This window comes from Tachysurus vachellii, chromosome 4, assembly GCF_030014155.1.
Source record: "Tachysurus vachellii isolate PV-2020 chromosome 4, HZAU_Pvac_v1, whole genome shotgun sequence".
Taxonomy (NCBI): domain Eukaryota; kingdom Metazoa; phylum Chordata; class Actinopteri; order Siluriformes; family Bagridae; genus Tachysurus; species Tachysurus vachellii.
Genome location: NC_083463.1, coordinates 14,499,747 through 14,526,583, shown reverse-complemented (window position 1 = coordinate 14,526,583; position 26,837 = coordinate 14,499,747). Strand labels below are relative to the sequence as shown.

Genomic DNA, 26,837 nt, shown 5'->3' with positions numbered 1-26,837 from the left:
TAATATTCATATGGACCATAACTTGCCAGTCCTTCTTACCTTTTAAAGCAACACGTTTAAAGTCACGTGACTGTTGATTAGATGATGTGCTGATGTACTGATGTACTGACTCACTCTTTGCTTCTGTTTAAGATCCAGATTTAAGATTCTTTAAAAATGTCCCCTTCCGAAAACACACTGTTTCTTCAGTGGATAATCTTACCTGATCAGATTTAGACATGGCCAAAGACTATAATGAGCACAATAAAAATTTTATACGTTTATTATAGTATAAAGCAGTGAAAGAGAAATGATAATAATGATGCTTTACTCCCATCTGTTTCTAAAGAGTTTCATACTTAAGCTTTTAAGTAAACTGCATACTAGTGACAGCAGGTGGTCAAAAATATGTATTGCAGGTAGTAATTTACTGCAGTTAGTAATGTACTGTGGAGGCTGTGATGGGTTCAAACGCGTTATATATAACGTCTGACGTTATATATAACGTCTGACGTTATATACTGTCAGTAGACACACAAAGTAAAAATTACTAATGAACTGGTTAGGTTTCAAATTCGATTTTTCTTAATATGCACATAAAACAGAAAAATATTTCAGAATTTGTCAGTGAAAACATTTTTTTTTCTTTTCAGACGAATAACATTAGCAGTAAACATGTATTGCCTTTTTTTTGGGGGGGGGGGGTGTGATGTGTTGTATCCTGTGGTTTACAGAATTTTCTGTTCTGGTTTTGACTTGAGCCTGTTACTTGATTTTGAGCTTTGTTTCCCCTTTCTGTGTTGGAGTTTGTGTATATAATTGTGTTAGGGTTAGTGTATTGTGTTTATAAATGTACTTTTCTTATTGTTGTACTGTACTGTCAGGTCACATCACATGACATCAAACGAGGAATAACAAACTCCTGCTAGCACCGCCTCTGGTGGACTGACAGTGAATTGTCCCATAGTCCTTACATGAGCAATTCATATTTTGTGGAATAATAGCCAGTCATGGTGCAAAATTATTTGAGTTTTCATTTAACACAAATATCCGAAGCTTCATTTTCAAAAGTATAAACGTTTTTATTTTGTTTATGTTGATAAAGTGTGAGGTTATGTTGATAGTGTTTGTGAGTTAAAAAAAGTTAAAAGAAAACAAAGAAAATGTTCTGAAACTAAAGAGAAATAAAACCATCTAACACCAGCTTTAATCTGTTGTGCAGTTCACACTTAAAAACTGGCCAGCATTTCTCATACATCTGAACGTCATGGTTTACACATTGCCACAAGTGTCAACAGCACAGGAAGTTGAAAACCATGTTAGCAGCAAAGGAGGAAGCTACACATTGGGTAATAATCAGTAGATGCAGCACCAAAGGAGTCTTTAACAAAAAAGACTCTGCCATCTTCTTGTTGCTATAGGACATGTAGAAGAGAACAATTTCCTGATAAACATCGATCGAAGTCATCTAGGGTAGGTCGCAGCATGTTTTTCTTAGAGAGCTTTTAAGAACATACGAATATTATAGTAGTATTGTATAGTTATGTGAGTCTATAGATCAATTTCTGTAAATTAAAAAAAAACATTAGCTTATGTTCCATCTTACATTGAAACTGAATACGTAATATAATGTATGTGTTTAAAATTACAGTGCAGAAATGTACACAGTTTACAAATCCTTTATTTAATTTAAAGATTTATTTGATATAGCAAATGTCAGGAGATACTAGATGTCTGCTTTTATGTTAGATTTGATTTAGCACTGAGAAAATTTGAAATGTGTATTGTATATTGCTTTATTTACTTTACTTTAGGTAGAATTTTATATTTTAAAATGTCAATACAATGTCATAGGTTAAAAAAGCTACCAATTTTATTTCATTTATGTAGTAATGCCAATAGCACAATAATGTATAATTGAAACTATATGTTAATTATAATGGCTATCATTCTTCTTAATTAAGTTAATACATAACAGAATTAAACATTTTCTTAAATGTTCTAGACATTACTGCAGCCACAGTTATTTCACTTTATCAGAACACAAATCTAGAAATGCTTTAGATTAAGTACAAACGTCTACACCAGGGGATGTCCACATTACCCAACTCCATCCCCCACACAATTTTTATATTTCTGTTGCTCTGCATGCATTAGTAGAATGAGTCATATACTTAACCTTTAACAGTCATGGGTTGAAGTATAGTTCTATGATGCATCATTAAATTCAACTCTGATTAGGTACACTTTTTGTGTGATTTCAGGGCAACTTGTGAGGAATCATGTCAAGCAGAAAGAGTAAGAGGGGCCAGAAACTTGGCTCCTCTCGGCGTAACAAAAATCATAACCAAGAAACTGAAGAAAAAGACAATGATGATGGATACCAAGACCCTGGAAAAGAGGAGCATGAAAGTGAGTGTCAGTTTCTCACAGTTTCTGAAAACCAATCATCTAATAAGTCTTCACTGCTTCATCCTGATCAACCAGTTGTAGTTTGCACCAGCCCAAGCAGTTCAGTCCTGGAATTTTCTCCTCAACCACAGTCACAGGAATTTAATGTTGTATTGGGACAAGCTGATATAACAAGTAAAAAAAGAAAAATGGGATCAACTCGCAAGGGCAACAGAAACTTCAAATTTGAAGAAATTTCTGAGGATGAGCCAGAGCACAGAGTACAGCTAAGTGAAGGTTTTAGTGATGAGCACAAAGTAGATGAAGAAGCATCCATAAAAGAGTATGGGGGCAAAGAAGACCAAACAAGTCTAATGGACTGTTTACACAGTCAGTCTTCAGAAAGTTTAAGCTCTGTCCTACAAGGAAAGCATTTTGGCCCTGATACCATCATGCAAAATGAAGACGATAGCAAAAATGACAAATACCAACATTTAGAAGCAGCTGTAAAAAGCAAACCCACTGACATATTTTCTTCTGAACCTAACCAGCCCAAGGAGGCAGAATTCAGTCAAGATTTAAAGCATGATCAGTCCAGTTTAAATGTTATGGTTAACGACACACTGGAAGGTTCTCATGCTGAAGATATAGTACAAGACAAAGTTACTGGAGTACAGTCAGCATCTTTGATATATGAACATGAGCATATGACCGAAGATGACAAAATGTCTACAGTTAAATGGGAAAATGTTAATAGCAAAGCAAGCACAGAAGATGAGAAGACAGTTGAACACTCCCTTGAGCATAAGGATAAACCTTTACAGCTAACTGAGGAGAGCATTTACAAGTCTGAAAGTACAGAAGTCAGAGAGGATACTGACGAGTATAAGGAGGTAAGTGCAGCTTGGGATAGAACAGACAATGATTCGTATGAAGGGCTCACAGAAACAAACTTAAACCAAACAATGGTGCCAGATACAAACATCATTTCACACCTTAAAATGAAAGATCAAGAACTAGGAACATCTTCAGAACAAATCCTTTCAGATGAATTCCAATTCCAGGGTGACAGTGAAATTATTTGTTACAGAGAAGAAAAAAATGATCTTTCTGAGGCCAGATGTTGGACAGGAAAAAGTAGCGCAGATGAGAAAAAAGGCAATGCTAAAAATGAAGTGGACATGCATTATAATGAAGAAAAATATAGAGCCACTCGGACAGAGGGAGAGGTAGAATATGATGACATGCAATCTGCAAATTCTAATCAGTTGTTAATTTCTAAAGTAAGTTCCACAAATAGGTTCGATTCTGTGACAGAATCTGAACTAATTCCTGCTAAAACACTGTATGGAGCAACAGAATCCAACAGCAAGACATGTAACCTTCAACATAACAATCCTAAGGAATTTCCAACTGAATTAGAGATGCAGTCAAAGGAAGGAGATTGTTCAGATCAGATGCCTGAGAAGGTAGACAAAGATAGATCTGAGTTTTCAGACACAGAGACTGAGGTTGCTGGGGAAGAGAATAATGACATAAAGGAAGAAATAAATGCTATTTCCACAGAAAGTTTTACAAAGGATGATTTTAAAAGAGTGGATGATGAGAAGGATGGCATGTCCACATTTATGAATGAGCTTGAAATGGCATCAGTCATGACAAATATTCAAGATTATGTTATTACAGGGCAGGCATCTATAGTAATCGAAGATCATGGTATTGAGAGTCCTGATAAAGGAGGTACCTGCCCTTATCTTGATTCAGTGGAGCTCATTCATGAAACACAAGTCAAATTAGACATGCCAGTGTATAATCCCATACCTGATCAGAAGCAAAACATGTATGACGAATGTCAAGTATATCCAACAAATGCAGAGCAATTTGAAAGCACATTTCCAATTGTTTACATGCAGGAATCAAGGCAGGTTCAGGATAATTCAGCATCAGAAAATGTGAGATTTAGCCCCTCTAAGAAAAACAAGATAGATTCATTTCAAAGGAATCTTAGTGGACAAATCTCAGTAGGTGACCAGAATGCAATGGAGGAAACCATCCAGGTACAAAGCTTAGAAGAAAGTACACCTGTCTCAGGGGATGAAACACTCAACTTCACTGCTGAATCATGTTATCATCATTCACCAAATATGATAGAACCTGAAGCAAAAAAAATAGATGAAAATGTGATTAAAGCTGAACATCTGGTTGATACTGAGGTCCTCAAAATGCAAAGCAGAACAGAAGTGGCTGAAAGTATAATACGAAATGAAGAAACAACATGGGAGGGAGACAAGCATGATCAACCCATATCATTAGAAGATCCACGTCAAAATACTTATCCAGATTTGAAATTAGAGCAGTCTAAAACATCGGAATGTACTGAGCTTGTTACTGATAGACTAAATACTGACCATACCGTGACTTTTGCCGAGCCTGTAGATACAGCTGAATTAGAGCAAGTGCTAGGGGAAAAGATTCTACAAGCTACCCCCACTCCTATTCCTAGCACAAACAGTCACAGAAGAAAAATGGGATCGATACGCAGAACCCTTGGAGAAAAGAAAAAAGAAAAAGATAAAGAGGAAGATATGTATGTAGAGGAGAAAGATACAGCTTTTACAAAGAGATCTATGTTATTAGGTCCAGAAACTGGAGCTAGCGAAGAGAATGATAATGATAGAAATAAAGAAATAAATGCTGGCCACAGAGAAAATTTTACGACAGAAGCAAAATATACACAACAATACATGTATTCTGAAATACCCTCTCAGACGGTTTTATCCTTTCAAACTGCAATCAAAAATCCATCATCTCCAACAGAGCATACTGATTTCCAAAAAGATGATAAAAATAATATAGAGAATTTGGAAAGTAAAAATGCAGAAATCCAGATGCAAACTCAGACTAAGAAAAAGAAAAAAATTGGATCAACACGCAGACCCCATGGAAGACACCAGCTGCAAGCTGAAGGAGAGGAAGGAGAATGGAAAGAGCTAGAAAATGCAGAAGAAATTGAACATCAATTAATAACTCAAGTAGCTACTTCAAACCTGATCAATGAACCACAGAAAACTATGAGTGAAGTGACACCTAACATCCATGACTCAACAGTGACAACTGAACAAATACAAATTATTACCACAGAAGGGCAAACAGGGACTGGAGGAATCGATGCACCACCTGGGATACAGGTTATTTCAGACATGCAAATGAACACAGAAAATATTCATACAGTTGTGCCTGATCAGGACCAAAACATAACTCAACAACAGTTAGAGAATCTTAATGACTGGGAATCAGAACAAGAGCAACCTGAAAGCACAAACCCATTGCTTCAGGTACAGGAATCACAATCGTCTCAGGTTGAAGTGATAAAAGAAAATGAAAACACAGAGGAACAAAAAATGGACCAAAACAGAACGAGCACTTGGTTTATCGAGGAACACAATAACGATACAAAGGAAGAAATAAAAGCTGGTCCTACAGACAACTTTACCAAAGAGGACATCACAAGTGTATGTTCACAACAATATGTGCTTTGTGAATTAACCTCTCAAACTTCTGATCTGGGTTTAACTACAATTGAATATCCTTCACCTGCAACAGAGCATCTGGATTTCAAGGAAGATGAAGCAAATAGTATAGAGAATGTGGAAAGTAGAAGTGCAGAAATCCAACCGCAAACTCAGACTAGGAAAAAGAAAAAAATGGGATCAACACGGAGACCACATGGAAGACACCAACCACCTCAGGAAGGAGAGGAAGGAGAATGGAAAGAGCTAGAAAATGCAGAAGAAATTGAACATCAATTAATAACTCAAGTAGCTACTTCAAACCTGATCAATGAACCACAGAATACTATGAGTGAAGTGACACCTAACATCCATGACTCAACAGTGACAACTGAACAAATAGAAATTATTACCACAGAAGGGCAAACAGGGACTGGAGGAATCGATGCCATATTATCAATTGAAGTTGATCAGATTAACACTGTGGCTTCTCATGAGGTAGGCACTGCAGAAGGACTGACTGATACTATAGAGCAAAAGGAAAAGTCAGCAGTGCACGAAGTGAAGGATTCTGTTGTCATGCATTTAGATGAGCAAGAAATGGCACCAGTCGTCACAAAAACACAGGACGATGCTTTAATAGAGCATGTGTCCTTAACAGTCAGAATGCAGGATAATGAGATTCCTGATAATGAATGTGCCAGTAGAGCTAATGTTCATTCTACATGTGAGAATGTGGACAATAGCAATGCCGAAATCCTGATGCAAACCCAACCTAAGACAAAGAAAAAAATTGGATCAACACGGAGACCGCGTGGAAGACACCAACCACCTCCTGAAGGAGAGGAAGGAGAATGGAAAGAGCTAGAAAATGCAGAAGAAATTGAACATCAATTAATAACTCAAGTAGCTACTTCAAACCTGATAAATGAACCACAGAATACTATGAGTGAAGTGACACCTAACATCCATGGCTCAACAGTGACAACTGAACAAATAGAAATTATTACCACAGAAGGGCAAACAGGGACTGGAGGAATCGATGCCATATTATCAATTGAAGTTGATCAGATTAACACTGTGGCTTCTCATGAGGTAGGCACTGCAGAAGGACTGACTGATACTATAGAGCAAAAGGAAAAGTCAGCAGTGCACGAAGTGAAGGATTCTGTTGTCATGCATTTAGATGAGCAAGAAATGGCACCAGTCGTCACAAAAATACAGGACGATGCTTTAATAGAGCATGTGTCCTTAACAGTCAGAATGCATGATAATGAGATTCCTGATAATGAATGTGCCAGTAGAGCTAATGTTCATTCTACATGTGAGAATGTGGACAATAGCAATGCCGAAATCCTGACACAAACCCAACCTAAGACAAAGAAAAAAATTGGATCAACACGGAGACCGCGTGGAAGACACCAACCACCTCCCGAAGGAGAGGAAGGAGAATGGAAAGAGCTAGAAAATGCAGAGGAAATTGAACATCAATTAATAACTCAAGTAGCTACTTCAAACCTGATCAATGAACCACAGAAAACTATGAGTGAAGTGACACCTAACATCCATGACTCAACAGTGACAACTGAACAAATACAAATTATTACCACAGAAGGGCAAACAGGGACTGGAGGAATCGATGCACCACCTGGGATACAGGTTATTTCAGACATGCAAATGAACACAGAAAATATTCATACAGTTGTGCCTGATCAGGACCAAAACATAACTCAACAACAGTTAGAGAATCTTACTGACTGGGAATCAGAACAAGAGCAACCTGAAAGCACAAACCCATTGCTTCAGGTACAGGAATCACAATCGTCTCAGGTTGAAGTGATAAAAGAAAATGAAAACACAGAGGAACAAAAAATGGACCAAAACAGAACGAGCACTTGGTTTATCGAGGAACACAATAACGATACAAAGGAAGAAATAAAAGCTGGTCCTACAGACAACTTTACCAAAGAGGACATCACAAGTGTATGTTCACAACAATATGTGCTTTGTGAATTAACCTCTCAAACTTCTGATCTGGGTTTAACTACAATTGAATATCCTTCACCTGCAACAGAGCATCTGGATTTCAAGGAAGATGAAGCAAATAGTATAGAGAATGTGGAAAGTAGAAGTGCAGAAATCCAGCCACAAACTCAGACTAGGAAAAAGAAAAAAATGGGATCAACACGGAGACCACATGGAAGACACCAACCACCTCCGGAAGGAGAGGAAGGAGAATGGAAAGAGCTAGAAAATGCAGAAGAAATTGAACATCAATTAATAACTCAAGTAGCTACTTCAAACCTGATCAATGAACCACAGAATACTATGAGTGAAGTGACACCTAACATCCATGGCTCAACAGTGACAACTGAACAAATAGAAATTATTACCACAGAAGGGCAAACAGGGACTGGAGGAATCGATGCCATATTATCAATTGAAGTTGATCAGATTAACACTGTGGCTTCTCATGAGGTAGGCACTGCAGAAGGACTGACTGATACTATAGAGCAAAAGGAAAAGTCAGCAGTGCACGAAGTGAAGGATTCTGTTGTCATGCATTTAGATGAGCAAGAAATGGCACCAGTCGTCACAAAAATACAGGACGATGCTTTAATAGAGCATGTGTCCTTAACAGTCAAAATGCATGATAATGAGATTCCTGATAATGAATGTGCCAGTAGAGCTAATGTTCATTCTACATGTGAGAATGTGGACAATAGCAATGCCGAAATCCTGACGCAAACCCAACCTAAGACAAAGAAAAAAATTGGATCAACACGGAGACCGCGTGGAAGACACCAACCACCTCCTGAAGGAGAGGAAGGAGAATGGAAAGAGCTAGAAAATGCAGAAGAAATTGAACATCAATTAATAACTCAAGTAGCTACTTCAAACCTGATCAATGAACCACAGAATACTATGAGTGAAGTGACACCTAACATCCATGGCTCAACAGTGACAACTGAACAAATAGAAATTATTACCACAGAAGGGCAAACAGGGACTGGAGGAATCGATGCCATATTATCAATTGAAGTTGATCAGATTAACACTGTGGCTTCTCATGAGGTAGGCACTGCAGAAGGACTGACTGATACTATAGAGCAAAAGGAAAAGTCAGCAGTGCACGAAGTGAAGGATTCTGTTGTCATGCATTTAGATGAGCAAGAAATGGCACCAGTCGTCACAAAAATACAGGACGATGCTTTAATAGAGCATGTGTCCTTAACAGTCAAAATGCATGATAATGAGATTCCTGATAATGAATGTGCCAGTAGAGCTAATGTTCATTCTACATGTGAGAATGTGGACAATAGCAATGCCGAAATCCTGACACAAACCCAACCTAAGACAAAGAAAAAAATTGGATCAACACGGAGACCGCGTGGAAGACACCAACCACCTCCCGAAGGAGAGGAAGGAGAATGGAAAGAGCTAGAAAATGCAGAAGAAATTGAACATCAATTAATAACTCAAGTTGCTACTTCAAACCTGATCAATGAACCACAGAATACTATGAGTGAAGTGACACCTAACATCCATGGCTCAACAGTGACAACTGAACAAATAGAAATTATTACCACAGAAGGGCAAACAGGGACTGGAGGAATCGATGCCATATTATCAATTGAAGTTGATCAGATTAACACTGTGGCTTCTCATGAGGTAGACACTGCAAGAGGAATCAATGCACCACCTGGGATACAGGTTATTTCAGACATGCAAATGAACACAGAAAATATTCATACAGTTGTGCCTGATCAGGACCAAAACATAACTCAACAACAGTTAGAGAATCTTACTGACTGGGAATCAGAACAAGAGCAACCTGAAAGCACAAACCCATTGCTTCAGGTACAGGAATCACAATCGTCTCAGGTTGAAGTGATAAAAGAAAATGAAAACAGACAGGAACAAAAAATGGACCAAAACAGAACGAGCACTTGGTTTATCGAGGAACACAATAACGATACAAAGGAAGAAATAAAAGCTGGTCCTACAGACAACTTTACCAAAGAGGACATCACAAATGTATGTTCACAACAATATGTGCTTTGTGAATTAACCTCTCAAACTTCTGATCTGGGTTTAACTACAATTGAATATCCTTCACCTGCAACAGAGCATCTGGATTTCAAGGAAGATGAAGCAAATAGTATAGAGAATGTGGAAAGTAGAAGTGCAGAAATCCAGCCACAAACTCAGACTAGGAAAAAGAAAAAAATGGGATCAACACGGAGACCACATGGAAGACACCAACCACCTCCGGAAGGAGAGGAAGGAGAATGGAAAGAGCTAGAAAATGCAGAAGAAATTGAACATCAATTAATAACTCAAGTAGCTACTTCAAACCTGATCAATGAACCACAGAATACTATGAGTGAAGTGACACCTAACATCCATGGCTCAACAGTGACAACTGAACAAATAGAAATTATTACCACAGAAGGGCAAACAGGGACTGGAGGAATCGATGCCATATTATCAATTGAAGTTGATCAGATTAACACTGTGGCTTCTCATGAGGTAGGCACTGCAGAAGGACTGACTGATACTATAGAGCAAAAGGAAAAGTCAGCAGTGCACGAAGTGAAGGATTCTGTTGTCATGCATTTAGATGAGCAAGAAATGGCACCAGTCGTCACAAAAATACAGGACGATGCTTTAATAGAGCATGTGTCCTTAACAGTCAAAATGCATGATAATGAGATTCCTGATAATGAATGTGCCAGTAGAGCTAATGTTCATTCTACATGTGAGAATGTGGACAATAGCAATGCCGAAATCCTGACGCAAACCCAACCTAAGACAAAGAAAAAAATTGGATCAACACGGAGACCGCGTGGAAGACACCAACCACCTCCTGAAGGAGAGGAAGGAGAATGGAAAGAGCTAGAAAATGCAGAAGAAATTGAACATCAATTAATAACTCAAGTAGCTACTTCAAACCTGATCAATGAACCACAGAATACTATGAGTGAGGTGACACCTAACATCCATGGCTCAACAGTGACAACTGAACAAATAGAAATTATTACCACAGAAGGGAAAACAGGGACTGGAGGAATCGATGCCATATTATCAATTGAAGTTGATCAGATTAACACTGTGGCTTCTCCTGAGGTAGGCACTGCAGGAGGAATCGATGCACCACCTGGGATACAGGTTATTTCAGACATGCAACTGAACACAGAAAATATTCATAGAGTTTTGTCTGATCAGGACCAAAACATAACTCAACAACAGTTAGAGAATCTTACTGACTGGGAATCAGAACAAGAGCAACCTGAAAGCACAAACCCATTGCTTCAGGTACAGGAATCACAATCGTCTCAGGTTGAAGTGATAAAAGAAAATGAAAACAGACAGGAACAAAAAATGGACCAAAACAGAACGAGCACTTGGTTTATCGAGGAACACAATAACGATACAAAGGAAGAAATAAAAGCTGGTCCTACAGACAACTTTACCAAAGAGGACATCACAAGTGTATGTTCACAAAAATATGTGCTTTGTGAATTAACCTCTCAAACTTCTGATCTGGGTTTAACTACAATTGAATATCCTTCACCTGCAACAGAGCATCTGGATTTCAAGGAAGATGAAGCAAATAGTATAGAGAATGTGGAAAGTAGAAGTGTAGAAATCCAGCCGCAAACACAGACTAGGAAAAAGAAAAAAATGGGATCAACACGGAGACCACATGGAAGACACCAACCACCTCCGGAAGGAGAGGAAGGAGAATGGAAAGAGCTAGAAAATGCAGAAGAAATTGAACATCAATTAATAACTCAAGTAGCTACTTCAAACCTGATCAATGAACCACAGAATACTATGAGTGAAGTGACACCTAACATCCATGGCTCAACAGTGACAACTGAACAAATAGAAATTATTACCACAGAAGGGCAAACAGGGACTGGAGGAATCGATGCCATATTATCAATTGAAGTTGATCAGATTAACACTGTGGCTTCTCATGAGGTAGGCACTGCAGAAGGACTGACTGATACTATAGAGCAAAAGGAAAAGTCAGCAGTGCACGAAGTGAAGGATTCTGTTGTCTTGCATTTAGATGAGCAAGAAATGGCACCAGTCGTCACAAAAATACAGGACGATGCTTTAATAGAGCATGTGTCCTTAACAGTCAGAATGCATGATAATGAGATTCCTGATAATGAATGTGCCAGTAGAGCTAATGTTCATTCTACATGTGAGAATGTGGACAATAGCAATGCAGAAATCCAGCCGCAAACTCAGATTAGGAAAAAGAAAAAAATTGGATCAACACGGAGACCGCGTGGAAGACACCAACCACCTCCTGAAGGAGAGGAAGGAGAATGGAAAGAGCTAGAAAATGCCGAAGAAATTGAACATCAATTAATAACTCAAGTAGCTACTTCAAACCTGATCAATGAACCACAGAATACTATGAGTGAGGTGACACCTAACATCCATGACTCAACAGTGACAACTGAACAAATAGAAATTATTACCACAGAAGGGCAAACAGGGACTGGAGGAATTGAAGCCATATTATCAATTGAAGTTGATCAGATTAACACTGTGGCTTCTCATGAGGTAGGCAATCCAGAAGGACTGACTGATACTATAGAGCAAAAGGAAAAGTCAGCAGTGCATGAAGTGAAGGATTCTGTTGTCATGCATTTAGATGAGCAAGAAATGGCACCAGTCGTCACAAAAATACAGGACGATGCTTTAATAGAGCATGTGTCCTTAACAGTCAGAATGCATGATAATGAGATTCCTGATAATGAATGCGCCAGTAGAGCTAATGTTCATTCTACATGTGAGAATGTGGACAATAGCAATGCAGAAATCCAGACGCAAAGACAACATAAGAAAAAGAAAAAATTTGGATCAACACGGAGACCCCATGGAGGACACCAACCACCTCCTGAAGGAGAGGAAGGAGAATGGAAAGATCTGGAAAATACAGAAGAAATACAATGCATTGATCACGCAGCTAGTTCAAATTTGCTTTCTGAGCTACAGAATGCTATAACTGAGTCACTTGATACCCACTGTACTACTCAACTTATTCCTGAAACACAAGCTAGCTTAGACATGCCAGTTGTTTCTGAACAGTACCATACAATGTTTGAAGAGAGTTTAGAGAATCCCAAAAATAATGAATCAGAAAAAGAGCAATGTGATATCACATGTCCAGTTGTTCACATACAGGAATTAAATTTGGCCCCTCATTATATGGCAAAACAGAGTTCAGGAGATAGTAACTCTGGGAGAAGGAAGAAGATAGGTTCAACTAGAAGGAGTCTAAGAGTAATAAAGGAAAAAGAAAACATCCAGGAACAAACAAGAGGAGAAAGTACACCAAAATCAGCGAAAGATAACGCGCAAAATGGAGCATACCACTTAACTGCTGAAATATCTCATCAATCCATACAAACACATTCCGATCCACTAAATATCATAGAACATGAGGCAGAAGAAATGGGTTCCATATGCAAGAATCTTGAGGAAGGACAGAGTAAACAAGAAGCATGGCAAAGCTCTACAGATATGAGCCCAAGATATGTTGGAGACTATGATAAAAAATACTTAAAATTAGTATCAAATGAAGACATGGTTAACCCTGAGTCAAGTTCTTGTAACAAAAAGGCAAGCGTACCAGAGTACAAAACAAAAATTCACCATAAACTTGATCATTCAGAAGGCTCCCTTCTTAGTGAGATAGAGCTTTACCTGAATAAAAGTTTTGAAAATACCCTAAATACTACAGTTCTTAACCCAAATATATCAGAATTTTCAGAACCAATGTTTGAGGGGTCTCTTCAGCTACCATCATCTCAAAACCCTCAAATTCATATGGAACAGAGCTCTCCAGCAAGAAAGAGAAAAATGGGCTCAAGTCGCAAGATGCCTAGAAACAAGCATGAAGAAAAAACACCCAATGAGAGCGAAGGGTCTGAACAGGAAAAAGAGAATTTGGACAAGAATCGTGTTAAAAATAGTGACCCTAAAACAGAGGCAAAGTTAGTTGAGGAAACTGTCATGGCTGAAGGCACAGAAGACATGAAAGAATCAGCTGAACTCATGTCTGAAGTCCAAGCTCTTTCTGAAACAAATGAGAGTAGTACACAAGTCACAGAACAGCCACTTCCAGAAGGTAGACGAAAGTTTGGGTCCAGACGTACAACGAAGGGATGTAGTGGTCTAGGTGCATTTACACATGGTGATTATGAAAGCAACCAGGAAAACACAGATATTCAAATGACTAAGGACTTAAGGGTATGCATGTAATATCTCTATTCATATTTGTTCATGTTTTACTTATTAACTAATATATATATATATACGTATCATTCAACGTAAATTCATATGTAAATTCAATCAAATAAAATGTACAGAAATATATATATATATACGTATATATATATTTCTGTACATTTTATTTGATTGAATTTATACTCTTGTATTTTGCAGGTTTCTGATCCATGTTTCATCTCAGAACCAAAGAGCCCACCAATCTCTCACCAAGTCTCTGAGGCAAGGTATAGATGAAAATTCTCGGACATTTTCTTGTTTGTTATTTTTTTTAACGAACCACATTTCCTTAACTCTAATGTCTCCTTACTCTGGCTGTTATGCTAATTATGGATATGCAAATTCTGAATTGTACAAACTGCATTTGTTCATTAATATTTTGCCATTATAATTGTATTGCTTTTCTTTCCAGACCAGGAACTGAAGAGGTTACAAAAGTGAAAAATACAAATATATCTCATGAAGCTGGCCTTGTTTCTCTGGATAGCAATAGGAAAACTTCACCATCTGTTGTCAGCACTGGAATTAGACAGAAAATAGACTTTGAGCAATGGAATGAGCAAAGTGAGTGAAGAAATTTCAATCCTGCAAAAAAATGAAGTTCTGTAGATTGGATAGTAAATGATGTTAAACTGTCTGTAGCAACTTAAACTTACTTGTGTAGTTCCAGATTTTGGAGAGTTGGTATATAACATTGTGATGGTGGGAAACAGCAGCGTGGGCAAGACGTCCTTCATAAAACGTTTACAGAGTGGACATTTCATCCCGGATTACAGCTCTACTATTGGTGAGTCTGAGGATTTCATTTAAATGCCTTGTAACTATCTAAATGATCAAAACTGAGTGTTTAATTGTGTGTCTGTTTGTTTGTTTGTTTGTTTATTTATTTATTTATTTATGTATACAGGTGTTGACACCTTTGTTCATACTGTTACTTTTGGTAATAAAACAGTCAAACTGTATGTGTGGGACACAGCAGGTCAGGAAAGGTAAGAAAACAACTAACTCTCATAAGCAATCAAAAATATCCATTGTGTTTTTTTATTTAATCTATGAAAATATCAATATCAGGTATCACAGCATCACTAGGCAGGTTTTCCACAAGGCCCAGGGGCTTCTATTGATGTATGATATCACATCATCTCAGAGTTTCCATGCTGTTCGTGCCTGGATCTCCCAGATTCAGGTTAGTTTATCATTGTATGAAACAATCTTAAAGAAGATTGTTTAATCAATCAAAAGAATCTTAATAACCTTGAATTCCTTAAATAATTCAAGAAACCTTTCTTTAAACAAGCCATTCACAATCTTCAATTTACAGCCCTTTCCTCTATTAATTATAAATAATTCTGCACAGGAAAATGCTCACCCTGATGTCATCTTGATGTTACTTGGCAACAAAAACGACTGTGCTGATCGAGAAGTCCAGCTACAGGAAGGGGAGACTCTATCAAAAGTACAGTGATAGAAATACTGACCATCTCACTTATCAACTGTGTAGATATTAGATTAGTGTTGATATGTCACTTTCTAGTCTACATAAGAACACTGCTGAGCTTGTGCGAAAAAAAATAAATCTTGTAAGACACTGTTTTATTTTTTAATCAACACAGGAGTATGACATTCATTTTATGGAGTGCAGTGTTGCAACTGGTGAGAATGTGTCAGAGTCTCTGAAGACTCTAGCATGGTAAGGCAAAAATGTCTATTAACACATTTTTTATATTTTATTATGAAACAACTTGCTTGCTGCTTACTGTGTGTTTCGTATTATCACTAGGTTACTGATGAAACAGAGAGTGAGGAAAGAGGAGGAACATAAAACATTACAGCCAAAGCCTCAACAAAATAAGAAGTCAGGTTGCTGTTGAAAACTCTTTTTCTGTACACACACACACACACACACACACACACACACACACACACACACACACACACACACACACACACATACTCTTTGTCCATACACTTTATCAAATATACAATATGCGTTTAAAATTGTAATAAGATAATAAGAAAATATTATAGTATGTTTACTGCACTTTTCAAATATTTTGATTGTCTTCATTCATTTCAATCCATTCTTAATAAGCATACATTATTTAATTAACCTAATTTTATGTGCTTTGTGCTGTTCCATGAAACTGAACAATTCTACTTTTTCTGATTCTACTTTACATTACAGTTACTTTTGTATTATCTTCCTGAGTTCAAGGCTGAGTTGTAAGGCAGAATGTCATTTTATAACTACACTTGTAAGTTATATAAACTTGTATTGGCTAATATGAACTGAATATGTAAACAACTAAAATTAAGCTGAGAAATAAAAATGTAATTTATCTCCACCCTGGTTTAATTCACATAATTATACAATGTGCATCGCTATGTGGTTGGACCCCACACACAGAAAATTATAATAATAAACAGGCTGAGAAAAAGTGCAAAGACAATGAAGAAAACTTCTGCTGCCCATTGACTGGTCTGGACTCCTGTTACCACTAGAGGGCGGCTAGAGGGAATCAGATTAGTGAGGTTCAGCATATAACCCAGAGTCCAGCCTATGTCAGTGTCTGCCACCTGTAATGTAAACATCACCAGTATTGACATTCTGAAATTTTAAAGCAATGTATTTTTATATACAATAAAGCAGTGGCACTGATACTGTAATAATACAGTTTTTTTTTTCATTTGCTAGCATAAAGTCTCATTCTCAAAACTCAGTCAGCAAGTCAGAAGTCTACGCAGACAAAACTGTGAAACGATTTACATTGCTTTCACACAAAATGTATTAAATGAGCACATTTTCCAAAATTCCTGAACCCTTTTGTCAATCACATTTCATCAGATTTTGTGCAGTTTTGCAGTAACCATATTAAAATATATAGAAATTCTCAGAATATTTACAATAAAATTCAATAATAATCATTCCCAACACACAACACCAGTAATAATAATAATAATAATAATAATAATAATAAGAAGAAGAAGAAGAAGAAGAAGAAGAAGAAGAAGAAGAAGAAGAAGAAGAAGAAAAAGAACAAGAAGAAGAAGAACTTTAGTACAGTCAATAAAATGAAAATATGTTATTCCTATTCCATAATGAAATACTGTTTTTCATTATAGAATATTTATGAAAAAAATGTAGAGTTTTAGCTGTTAAGGACTCTTATGTCCATGTAACGACGAAATCAAGGCAGTTGTCTTCGACATTCTGACTTTTTTGGTCAGTGTGTTATGAGTGATTTTGTTTTCTAAGTGAGAATTCTTGCCAGCAATGTGGTAAAATGAGCATATTTTGAGACATGTACTGTATAATGGCAGTTTGAGCAAGTTTTGGGACATTAACAGTTTTGCCAAGATTCATGTTGATAATGCAGACTGCATGAAGAGTTTTGAAAACATGCTTTCAGTATTGTCCTATACTTGAAAAAAAAACTGTTACCTACCTGTCACCAGGTACTAACATAATTATGTTATGCTATGATTTTCTGTTGTGCAAACCTGTTTCTGAAAGGAGATTTTATCCCAGTTGGTCTCGAATTTATATCCTTTGAGGAGAATAACCATGATATAATGACCAGAAAAACAGTAATCTCTAAGGTACTTCTCCTTCACCTTTGGATATTCTGCCACAAGCTGAAGGGAAAAATCATTGTAAGAATTATAACTTCTATCATAAGTACTTACCCAAATTTGCTGTTTTTTCTATGTCCATTGGTAAAGGCAAATAATTATGAGAGATGTGATTACTCACTGTCATCCAGGTCTTGTTGCAGTAAGACTCAATAGTGGAATTGACAAGAGACAATGAAGCCTTTGGTGCAAGACCAAGGAAGTCAAAGGTATAGAAGTATGCAGAGAAAGCCTAAAATGGACAAGAAGTGGATTTTTTTGTACTGATACATCAAATTACAAAATCATTGTTATATATCAAGTAGGGTAAGGATGCTCAATAATCCTTTTTCTAACCCTGTACAATAAATCACTAAAGCTGATGAGTTTAAGAAGAGAAATCTGATCAGATCAGGGAAATGAACCTTTACTGGATTTTTGTAAATAAATCGATAATTTAAATATAGTGTGTGTGTGTGTGCCCTGTGATGGGTTGGCACTCCATCCAGGGTGTATCCTGCCTTGATGCCCGATGACGCCTGAGATAGGCACAGGCTCCCCGTGACCCGAGGTAGTTCGGATAAGCGGTAGAAGATGAATGAATGAATGAATGAATTTAAATATAATTGAAAAATGATCATTTGAAGTCTAGCAAACAAATAAAAAATACTCACAAAAAACTGTCCATTAACAGGAGGTTGGTAAACTCCATCAAATCCACAGTCTGGGTAAAGTGAACAGTTTGTCACATTTACAATAATCTCTATCAGTGACATACAGAGTGCAGAATCACCAGTCCCTGAGAAAGTGACTTGTGCCAAGGGATCATATGGGGTTGGCTTGACCACACAAGGAGAGTCATAAATGTCCCCCAGCTTTACTGTAAGATTGTAGCCGCTGTGGTAACATGGATGCTGTATAACAGAGGAGGGCCTGGAAGTCTAAAATGAATAAACAGACACAGGTGATCTGAGCTCATTACAACTGTAACATGCTTTGAATAAACAACCATGAAATACTTTTCAAGTAGACAAAAGCAACTCATTATATAACTATATGAATATTACCTGAATTATGTACATTACATTATGAATTGCCATAAAAGTTTATCATTATACCAGTAATAAGATAAAAGAATAATAGGAAAGAGTACTCTTATCTCTAGTACTATTAATGCCTTTAATCTTCACACTATCAGCAGGCCAACGATTTATGGCCCGTTCAATATATTAACCTTTATTGTATGTAATGCTTGTATAATGACAGAAATAGTTCTTTACAGGCAATTACAAAAAGTAACTAGCTATTTGCTATAATTGCACTAACCTTCTGGAGATAAGCGTTGAGCTTTTTCAGGGCTTGATCTTTGCCATAGCACAGGTAACTGTGTGTGTACAACTGATACCTGTAGCTATAGAGCTGGAGGTCAAAAGCAGACTGTGGGTCTTTCACTGGATCTCTTGGTATGAAGGAAATCTGTGTGGATGCACCACCTAAGTCTAGAGCTCCTAAAATAGTCCCAGCTTTAGGGTGAATCCATTTACCATCGAATCCATACTGTTTAAAATAATAGTTCGGAATTGTGGATTTAAGCAAATATCATAAATAAATGAAATAAAATATAATAGCATTTTGTTCTTATCATAAAGAAACCCTTACCTTAATGAAGCCCTCCAAAAGATAATTGATAGTGATCCAGCCATAGGCTCCTTCCTCCATTCCAGTGATAATTCTGGCCCCACGAAAATCAAAGGGATAACTCTGCATACTTTTGGTCACCTCGCTGAGTATTTGGTCTGACAGAGTTTTGTTTTGTAAACTGTGGAACACAGACGTAATAAAAAATGTCAGATATGTTTTTTACACTATTTATTTTACAAATGTCTGAGGTCAGCTGACCATCACAGATATTTGTGTGATTTTGTCATTCCTGATTTAATCCCGCTTGCCTAACTGTTTTAAAATGTTCCACTCTTCAGCACTGTCATGCCGAAAAAAGATTTGGGCTCCAAAGATTCAATAAAAGGAAATTTGTGAGTGTGATGCTCAGGTGTCCATATAAATTAGCTTTAACATTAAAGGATAAGGATTCAGGGACTTTAATTAGGGTTATCTGACTTATATTTGAATAGAGTTAACACATGGCTAATAGAAAGTTTTAATCCATAAAAAGGCTAATAAAAATTACTAATAAAAATAACAGATGGCAACAACACCACAGTGCTGCTGAATTCTTAACCCTCAACCAGGTGTGTGATTTTAGGGAAATAAACAACTGAGTGGGTTGGTGTGGCTCAAAATATTTTAGTCTTCTTATAGCAGTGATTACATTTTTCCCTCACTTTCTCTTAAATTTCATCACCTGCCAACTCCCGTAATCTAACAGCCACAATACTGTTCAAAATGCACCAGAGCACAAGGTAACACACTCAGAGGAAAGTGCTATCTGCCCATTTGAGCATGGTCATGGTTCTGCCTGCCACAGTTGGCTGTGGTAATAATAAAATGACTTTTTAAAACAAATGTAATAATGACATTTTGTCAATATGTATAAATAAAGGATACCTTAGCATGTGAAGATATCTTTAATAAAGAAAATGTTATGTAATATTTCTCATTATAAGATAACGATAATATAGAAAACAAAAAACATTATAAAATATGTTATTTAACAAAGAAACATTTTTTAAATAATCTGCATTTTTGTCTTATTAACTTTAGTAGAAATCATAGCTGCTTAATGTTTCAGTTCATTGCATTCATTATTGATATATTACTTCTCTCCATGGCCATATTCTTTACATTTAGATGTTCCATAATATTCCAAGACATTATTTTAATATTTCAACCTTCATGAAGGACTGAATGGGCTTTGTGCACTATTCCAAAATATGCTCACAGACCATCCTTCAGTAAATATGTAGCAAGTCAAACTGGCTTCGATTTGTTTGCCATTAAGACATTTTATTTGTTAATGGCTTAAGGGTCTGTAAACCAGGTGATAAATATCTGACAATAAAATCTGTCTTTTCGAAGTGTTTTTAAGCTGAAGACTTTCAGATTTTCATTACTTTTCAGGATGTATTTCTAAAGCTACAGTGAAGGTATTATCAGCAAATGGCAAGTTAATTCTATAATGACACGACAGTGACAGAAAATTTTATGTATGTGACATTCATATGTCAGTAAATACCATCTTATTTATTGTCTTAATATTCTTGTTTTTTATATAGATCATTTGGTCAAATTAAAAGTCTCATATGTCTGAGGCTACTTCAGTGTCATTGTTGTTCATGTATTTATAAAATCATAACTTGGTAACATTATTAATAACATGATTTAAGAACATGATTATGATTAAAATAACCAATCAGTACTGACTGGATAGATGACTGTCAAGCAACAGGAAGCTACAACATTATATAACTCCTTTGCCTTAATGTTACGCACATAATATCAGATTATCGGACTTACTTCACTACAACTTATCTCTTTTCATAGTCATCTTATGTAATCCCACATTATGGGAAAATAATCACATTTTCCCATAATGAGTAACCAGAATCATATTTTAATATGCAGTAAAATACAAATAAACTTGTGAAATAGTTTTCATTTCTTGATATATGGCATTAATGGTGACTTACTGTTTTTTGTGTAAAGAATGGCATGTGATTATTTCTATAATCCTTCAAACTGAAATCAAATATACCAAAGGATTAATGAAGGAGAGACTCTGACCTAAGAAGTCGCATGCCGGCTGTGGCTCCCAGATAGGCTGGTGTTGCCCTTTGCTGACTTGCAGGGACTGTTGCCATTGCAATATCTAAGCATTCTCTTAAGCTCTCTCCAGCACCGGGTGGATTGGTAACATAACTGGATATGCCATCACCTATAAACAGAAAATTGTTCTCATCCACTATTTGTGGTGCATTAGAATGACCACGGATGTGAAAATGCACCTTTCAAAGTCCTGTGATATAGACAAAAATAAATGGTGTTCTTTTGTTAGTAACAACGGATATTCTACCAACTTCTACCTTTGACGTCACAAAGAAGAGTCTGAGAGACGATTCCTGTGTTGTTTTCTTTGTTCCCTGGCCACTGATACAGGAAGAGTGCTGTGTGAGAGGATCCTGCATCAAACACCATCCCATACTGAGGAAATCAGACAAAGCAATTAACTCACTTACTTTTACAAAAGCTTACATATAATGATACAATGTTAAGTGATGTTGAAATGAATACTCTGAACCATATGACTGTGATTGATTCAAACAATATGAGGTGTGACCTGTGTTGAGTATGGTAGTTCTGCACTTTGACGATTAACAATAGCGAGGATTAGTGCGATGATAGTCATGCATGTTATAGCTACCAGTGCAACACCTAGTAGCACAGGTTTTAACTGTAGTTTCATATCTCTGTACAAACACACACAAGCATCTTGTCAATGCTGGGGAAATTCAGTAAGAAGAACAGATGAACAATATGTGTCAGAAATAATAAAATCCTATGACATTTAAAGTATTCTGTTAAAAAGTCTGTGTCTATACAATGTTTTTTTTTCCTTTTAAACAGAACATCAGTTGTAATATACAAACAAACTTGGACTCCATGATGAGTCAACTATAAGTTAACTATTAATCCTAAGCACCAGAGAGCTACAGTATGATAGTAAAATACAGGTAGGAATGTTGAATGGCACGTCAGTGACAGATCACAGAGAAAATGATTCTTTGCTTACCTTGTGTAAATCTATAGTCTTCCCTGAGTGATAAGACAAATTAAATTGACGCTTGGCAAACTTGGTATTATACGCGTAATAGTACAATATACAGTACTGTTCACAACTTCACTTCACACACATCTTCTGACTACTGATTAAACGCTTCCTCTTTCCCAGACTGCTTCCAACTACTCACACGCACATGGACACACATACAGTACACACACCCTGCTGGCTGCATCAAGCTAAAGACTATTGTCCCCATTGTCTCCATTAAAGTATTCATTTTGTTTATAAATGATTACAATATTAAATCAAAATAGTTGAATAATCTAAGAAATATAAAACATTTTAATGTAAGATATAAAAACATTTTAATATTTCTTTTTGATATTAAAATGTCCACACTGCTTTTATAAAAAAATAAAGCTTTATGGATTTTACATGTAACAGTTATATATACTACATATTGTAAGAAATCACAGATGGTATGCACACAGATTCCACTCCAAGATACATGTCAGAAAGAGCTAATTTCCAAAAAGTCTTACATTTCATAAGGTAATACATTTAGAACTCTCAATCAGTGACCATCACTAAAAAATGGGTATGTGACCATGATTAACATTTAAAGACAATGTGTGCTAGACGACAATGTGTGAGGCAGCCATATGGGAGACACTCTGTTCTTACACTCAATACACTTTTAAAGTCAAACCCCATTTAATCTACAAAGAGGAAAAACAGTATAAATGCTTGAGCAGGATTTGTCCTTTTTCTTCTTGACTCCTATGAAACCAAAGTACTTCATGTACTTTGTCACTGTTACTCTGGAATGCTCTGTGAAATTCTCTGTGTGTTTTAAAAATAAAGGTTATACAGAAAAGCTGAGATTTGTGTTTTTGAAAAAAGAAATGTCTTAACAGTAAATGGGTTTGATAATATACATGTTTGCAATAATAATGCAAAATTTCAAATATTTTACTGATTATTTTATACAAATGTATTCACAGATCAGAAAGATTGCAATACTGACCAAAGACATCAGTGATATTAGACTTATTTTAATACTGATAGCTTTGATATGGGAAACAGCAGCACAATAAGCTATTCAATCAGCTCCCAACCAGATCAACAATTTACATTCCACAAAAGCTCCGTCCTACTTGAGTACCTCTGACACAAAGAAAAGTGTAATCTTCTCCAGTCATGCTCAATTATAAATTGCTGCTAAAAAAGTGGGGCAGTGCGAAACGGATCATACATCAGATTAAATTTCCCATATGAATACACCACTCAGTCATCTAACTGGTGTTCTGAATCTAGCAATTATGCTTCTCACAGAACACACATTGAAATACACGCAGGCATACTTGAAGGCCTAATCTTAGCTATAATTCAAGCACACACAGAATACATAGAAATACAGCTTCTCAAAAGGTTTGTTCAAACCATTCTAATAAATGATTTTATTTAACAAACAACAACTTTAGCATTACTTTTACACAAAATGTTTAGGGAACATGTATGTCAGGTAACTCCAATTAATAATTTTGTCCAGGGAACCTCCCAGAATCATTAGACAAGAGGTAAAAACATTATTATGACAGGTAAACATCTGCATGCATTTCATACACATTATGACATTGTTCCATACTGGGTAAAAATAAATAAATTCTGCTATCAATACCCACTACTGCTAAGTCAACCTAAACTTTACAGTAGGATGCACTAATAATATTATTTTCTTAGTAATAATAATTTCTTAGTTAACCCTTCAGGCATGTTTAAACAAGCTTATGTAATGTAATATGATATTTTGAAGTAATTTGCTGATGAAGTGCATAAACAGTCTGTATTTAACCTACAAGCATAAGTCATTAAATCAATAAGGCCATGAGTTTATTTCTCCTCTTTATTTCCCCTTGAAATGTTCAACTGCAAGATAACTGTTACTTATATAGAAGAAGACTTGTATTTACAGCATTTGGAGACACTGTGTTGTATTTCTCGTTTGCATCTCCAACATAGTGATACATCCAACACTGTGTAAAATACAGGCCCAGGCAAATGAGTTCATTTGTATACAGTAGATCAAAAAAGGATAGGGACACACTAGAGGAATAATTACTGACTCAGCACACCTGAGTCCTGTTGCACTCTGCATATATTTTGAGTACTGTATCATCTCTCTCTAAGTCTGAGCAGTCATCTGTGTGAGTGTGTATATATGCATGCATATATGCATGTGTATGCATTGCACATTGCATCTTCTTTTTCTTCTTTTGGCTTTTCCCTTCAGGGGTCGCCACAGAGAATCATCTCTCTCCACCTATCCCTTCTGCATCCTCAACACTTGCACCCATATTGCATACCCAAGCATAATCAAGCAAGCTCGTAAGCTGCAAAATGTATTTGTTTTGAAAGAAAAATCACTTACTGTCTCCAAACCACACTAAGGGGACAAGCAAAAATGTAATTCTTATCTTAGGGTGAATAACTGTTACATGATGAGTAGATTAAATGTTAAATATAATCTTATATGACAAATGAGTAGATTGAATGACTGTTAAATATAATCTTATATAACACTGAGAAATTGGAGAAAAATGAAATGTAACAAATAACGTTGCAGGACAAGGTCTGGTGCTACATTTAGGGTGTGTTATTACTTTAAACTCAGTTTTGCTGAGTATGGCACAGCTCCTGAAGATAAAATGAAGTTCTTGAGTCCTGATAATGTAAAACAAGATAAAACACATAAAGATCAACAGCATAAAAAGAACAAGTTACAGCAAAGGTGTGTAGGAGAAAACTGTGCACAGCTGTAGGCAGATTCAGTCTTCCAGACAAAAGCCATTTTTCAACCAATTTCAAGCAACATTTCCCTAGTTCAGTTACCCAACTTCATATCCAACACATGCAATTTGTGATTCTCAGGTGTATCTCTGGCTTATTTTGGAACAATTGTAATGATGTCACATCAACAGCTGTCTGCTAATTAATTATCTTTTCCTATATAACAGCCCTAGGGTCAAACCTAAACCATGGAAATTTCCGTGACTAACAGAGACTATTGCACTCAGGGGTGAAGGTGAGACACAATCTTGAGACTATGGTGACTATGGTGATAAGCTTATAGTAAGGGAGGAGAAAGAACATCTGCCATATTGAACAATACACAAATACACAAATCACCATCTAATCAAAAATTCTAATGTATGTACACCATCTAATGTACATACATTATGTAAATGTGAGCTTGGTGGTCCTTGTTGAAAATCTGTGTGTGTGTGTGTGTGTGTTCTTTATAACAGTAGTATGAAGTTTGGAATGTGACACTTTCAAGTATTTGCAGTATATTATTTATGCTCAGTATTATTAATTGTAGTAAATGTTAACGATGTAATCTTTTGTTTTTCTTTTTTTATGTATGCATGAGTGTCCAATGACACTTTTGTAAATATTTTTTTCCAGCTTCTGTGTTTCTAAATGGCTCATACCATAATATCCTGAAACTGTATATTAGTTTGCACACCTGCACAGCTCAGCTGTCACCACCTGCGGAAACACTGGACCTGACTATGCCCATCTCTCTCCTGTCAGAAGGCCATATCTAGCTATGTGAAGGACAAAGAAGGAGAAATTGCCCTCTGTAGTTGATTTTCAGGGACATTTATTATATTTATGGCACATTATTTCTAACCAAATAAAACAGTGTGACCAGTTTACCTCAAAGTCTTTGTATTTTTATTTGTATTCATTTTCATTAAAAATAAATAAGCTAAAGCTATTTCTTCTTTAACATTAAATTAAATAGTAAGGCTCAAATAAGTTAGTAAAGTGCAAAGCTCAAGTGGGTTTTCTTTGTTTTTGCTTATTAATTATTAACTGTTGTATTGATTGCATAGTATCATGTACTAGATAGCATGCAGTAGTTTAGTATCGCCTTCTCACCGCTCCTGGGAAACTGTGCTTTTGTTCTGTGTGTGTTGTTTTGCATGTTCTCATGTTCATGTGGGTGTCCTCTAGGTTCCCTTAACAGGCTGTCTTGTAAACCAAAACATATGACACATGTTTGCAATGTGAACCCACGCTAAAATTTTAATTCTGTTTATAAGTATAATCAAGTGTGTAAGTGCTGTGACAAGGCTGCTGGGAAACAATCTGGGATGGCAAAGCCTTTTCAAAACACCTAACCTGAAGGTGGATGATGGGGATGGATTTCCTAGTCAGTACAAAATGGAAACATGCCCTCAAAGTCAGCCCGGTTGATTGAGACCCCACAACATTTAAATCCG

At 36.4% G+C, this 26,837-nt stretch overlaps 2 protein-coding genes across 3 annotated transcripts; one reads left to right on the top strand and one right to left on the bottom strand.

Annotated features, from left to right (window-relative positions):
* Positions 1–1,308: 1,308 nt before the first annotated feature.
* rab44 (RAB44, member RAS oncogene family) lies at positions 1,309–16,540 on the top strand. 2 transcript variants are annotated; one of them, XM_060867936.1, is made up of 11 exons: positions 1,309–1,452; positions 2,244–6,987; positions 7,510–14,159; positions 14,355–14,422; positions 14,608–14,759; positions 14,860–14,982; positions 15,103–15,184; positions 15,267–15,381; positions 15,553–15,651; positions 15,809–15,885; positions 15,976–16,540. In XM_060867936.1, the coding sequence occupies exons 2-11, from the start codon at positions 2,262–2,264 to the stop codon at positions 16,064–16,066; spliced, it is 12,183 nt and encodes a 4,060-aa protein (XP_060723919.1). In that variant the 5' UTR covers positions 1,309–1,452; positions 2,244–2,261; the 3' UTR covers positions 16,067–16,540. The 2 variants fall into 2 exon arrangements, with proteins under 2 accessions (XP_060723919.1, XP_060723920.1); XM_060867937.1 differs by lacking the exon at positions 7,510–14,159 and having other exon boundaries at positions 1,312–1,452; positions 2,244–3,263.
* entpd8 (ectonucleoside triphosphate diphosphohydrolase 8) lies at positions 15,780–22,719 on the bottom strand. The gene is made up of 10 exons (XM_060867938.1): positions 22,555–22,719; positions 22,102–22,231; positions 21,848–21,965; positions 21,549–21,699; positions 19,467–19,626; positions 19,134–19,364; positions 18,482–18,748; positions 17,950–18,060; positions 17,697–17,831; positions 15,780–16,772 (listed from the first exon to the last, which is right to left on the bottom strand). Exons 2-10 carry the CDS (start codon positions 22,225–22,227, stop codon positions 16,578–16,580), a joined length of 1,494 nt encoding a protein of 497 aa, XP_060723921.1. The 5' UTR covers positions 22,228–22,231; positions 22,555–22,719; the 3' UTR covers positions 15,780–16,577.
* Positions 22,720–26,837: the final 4,118 nt, after the last annotated feature.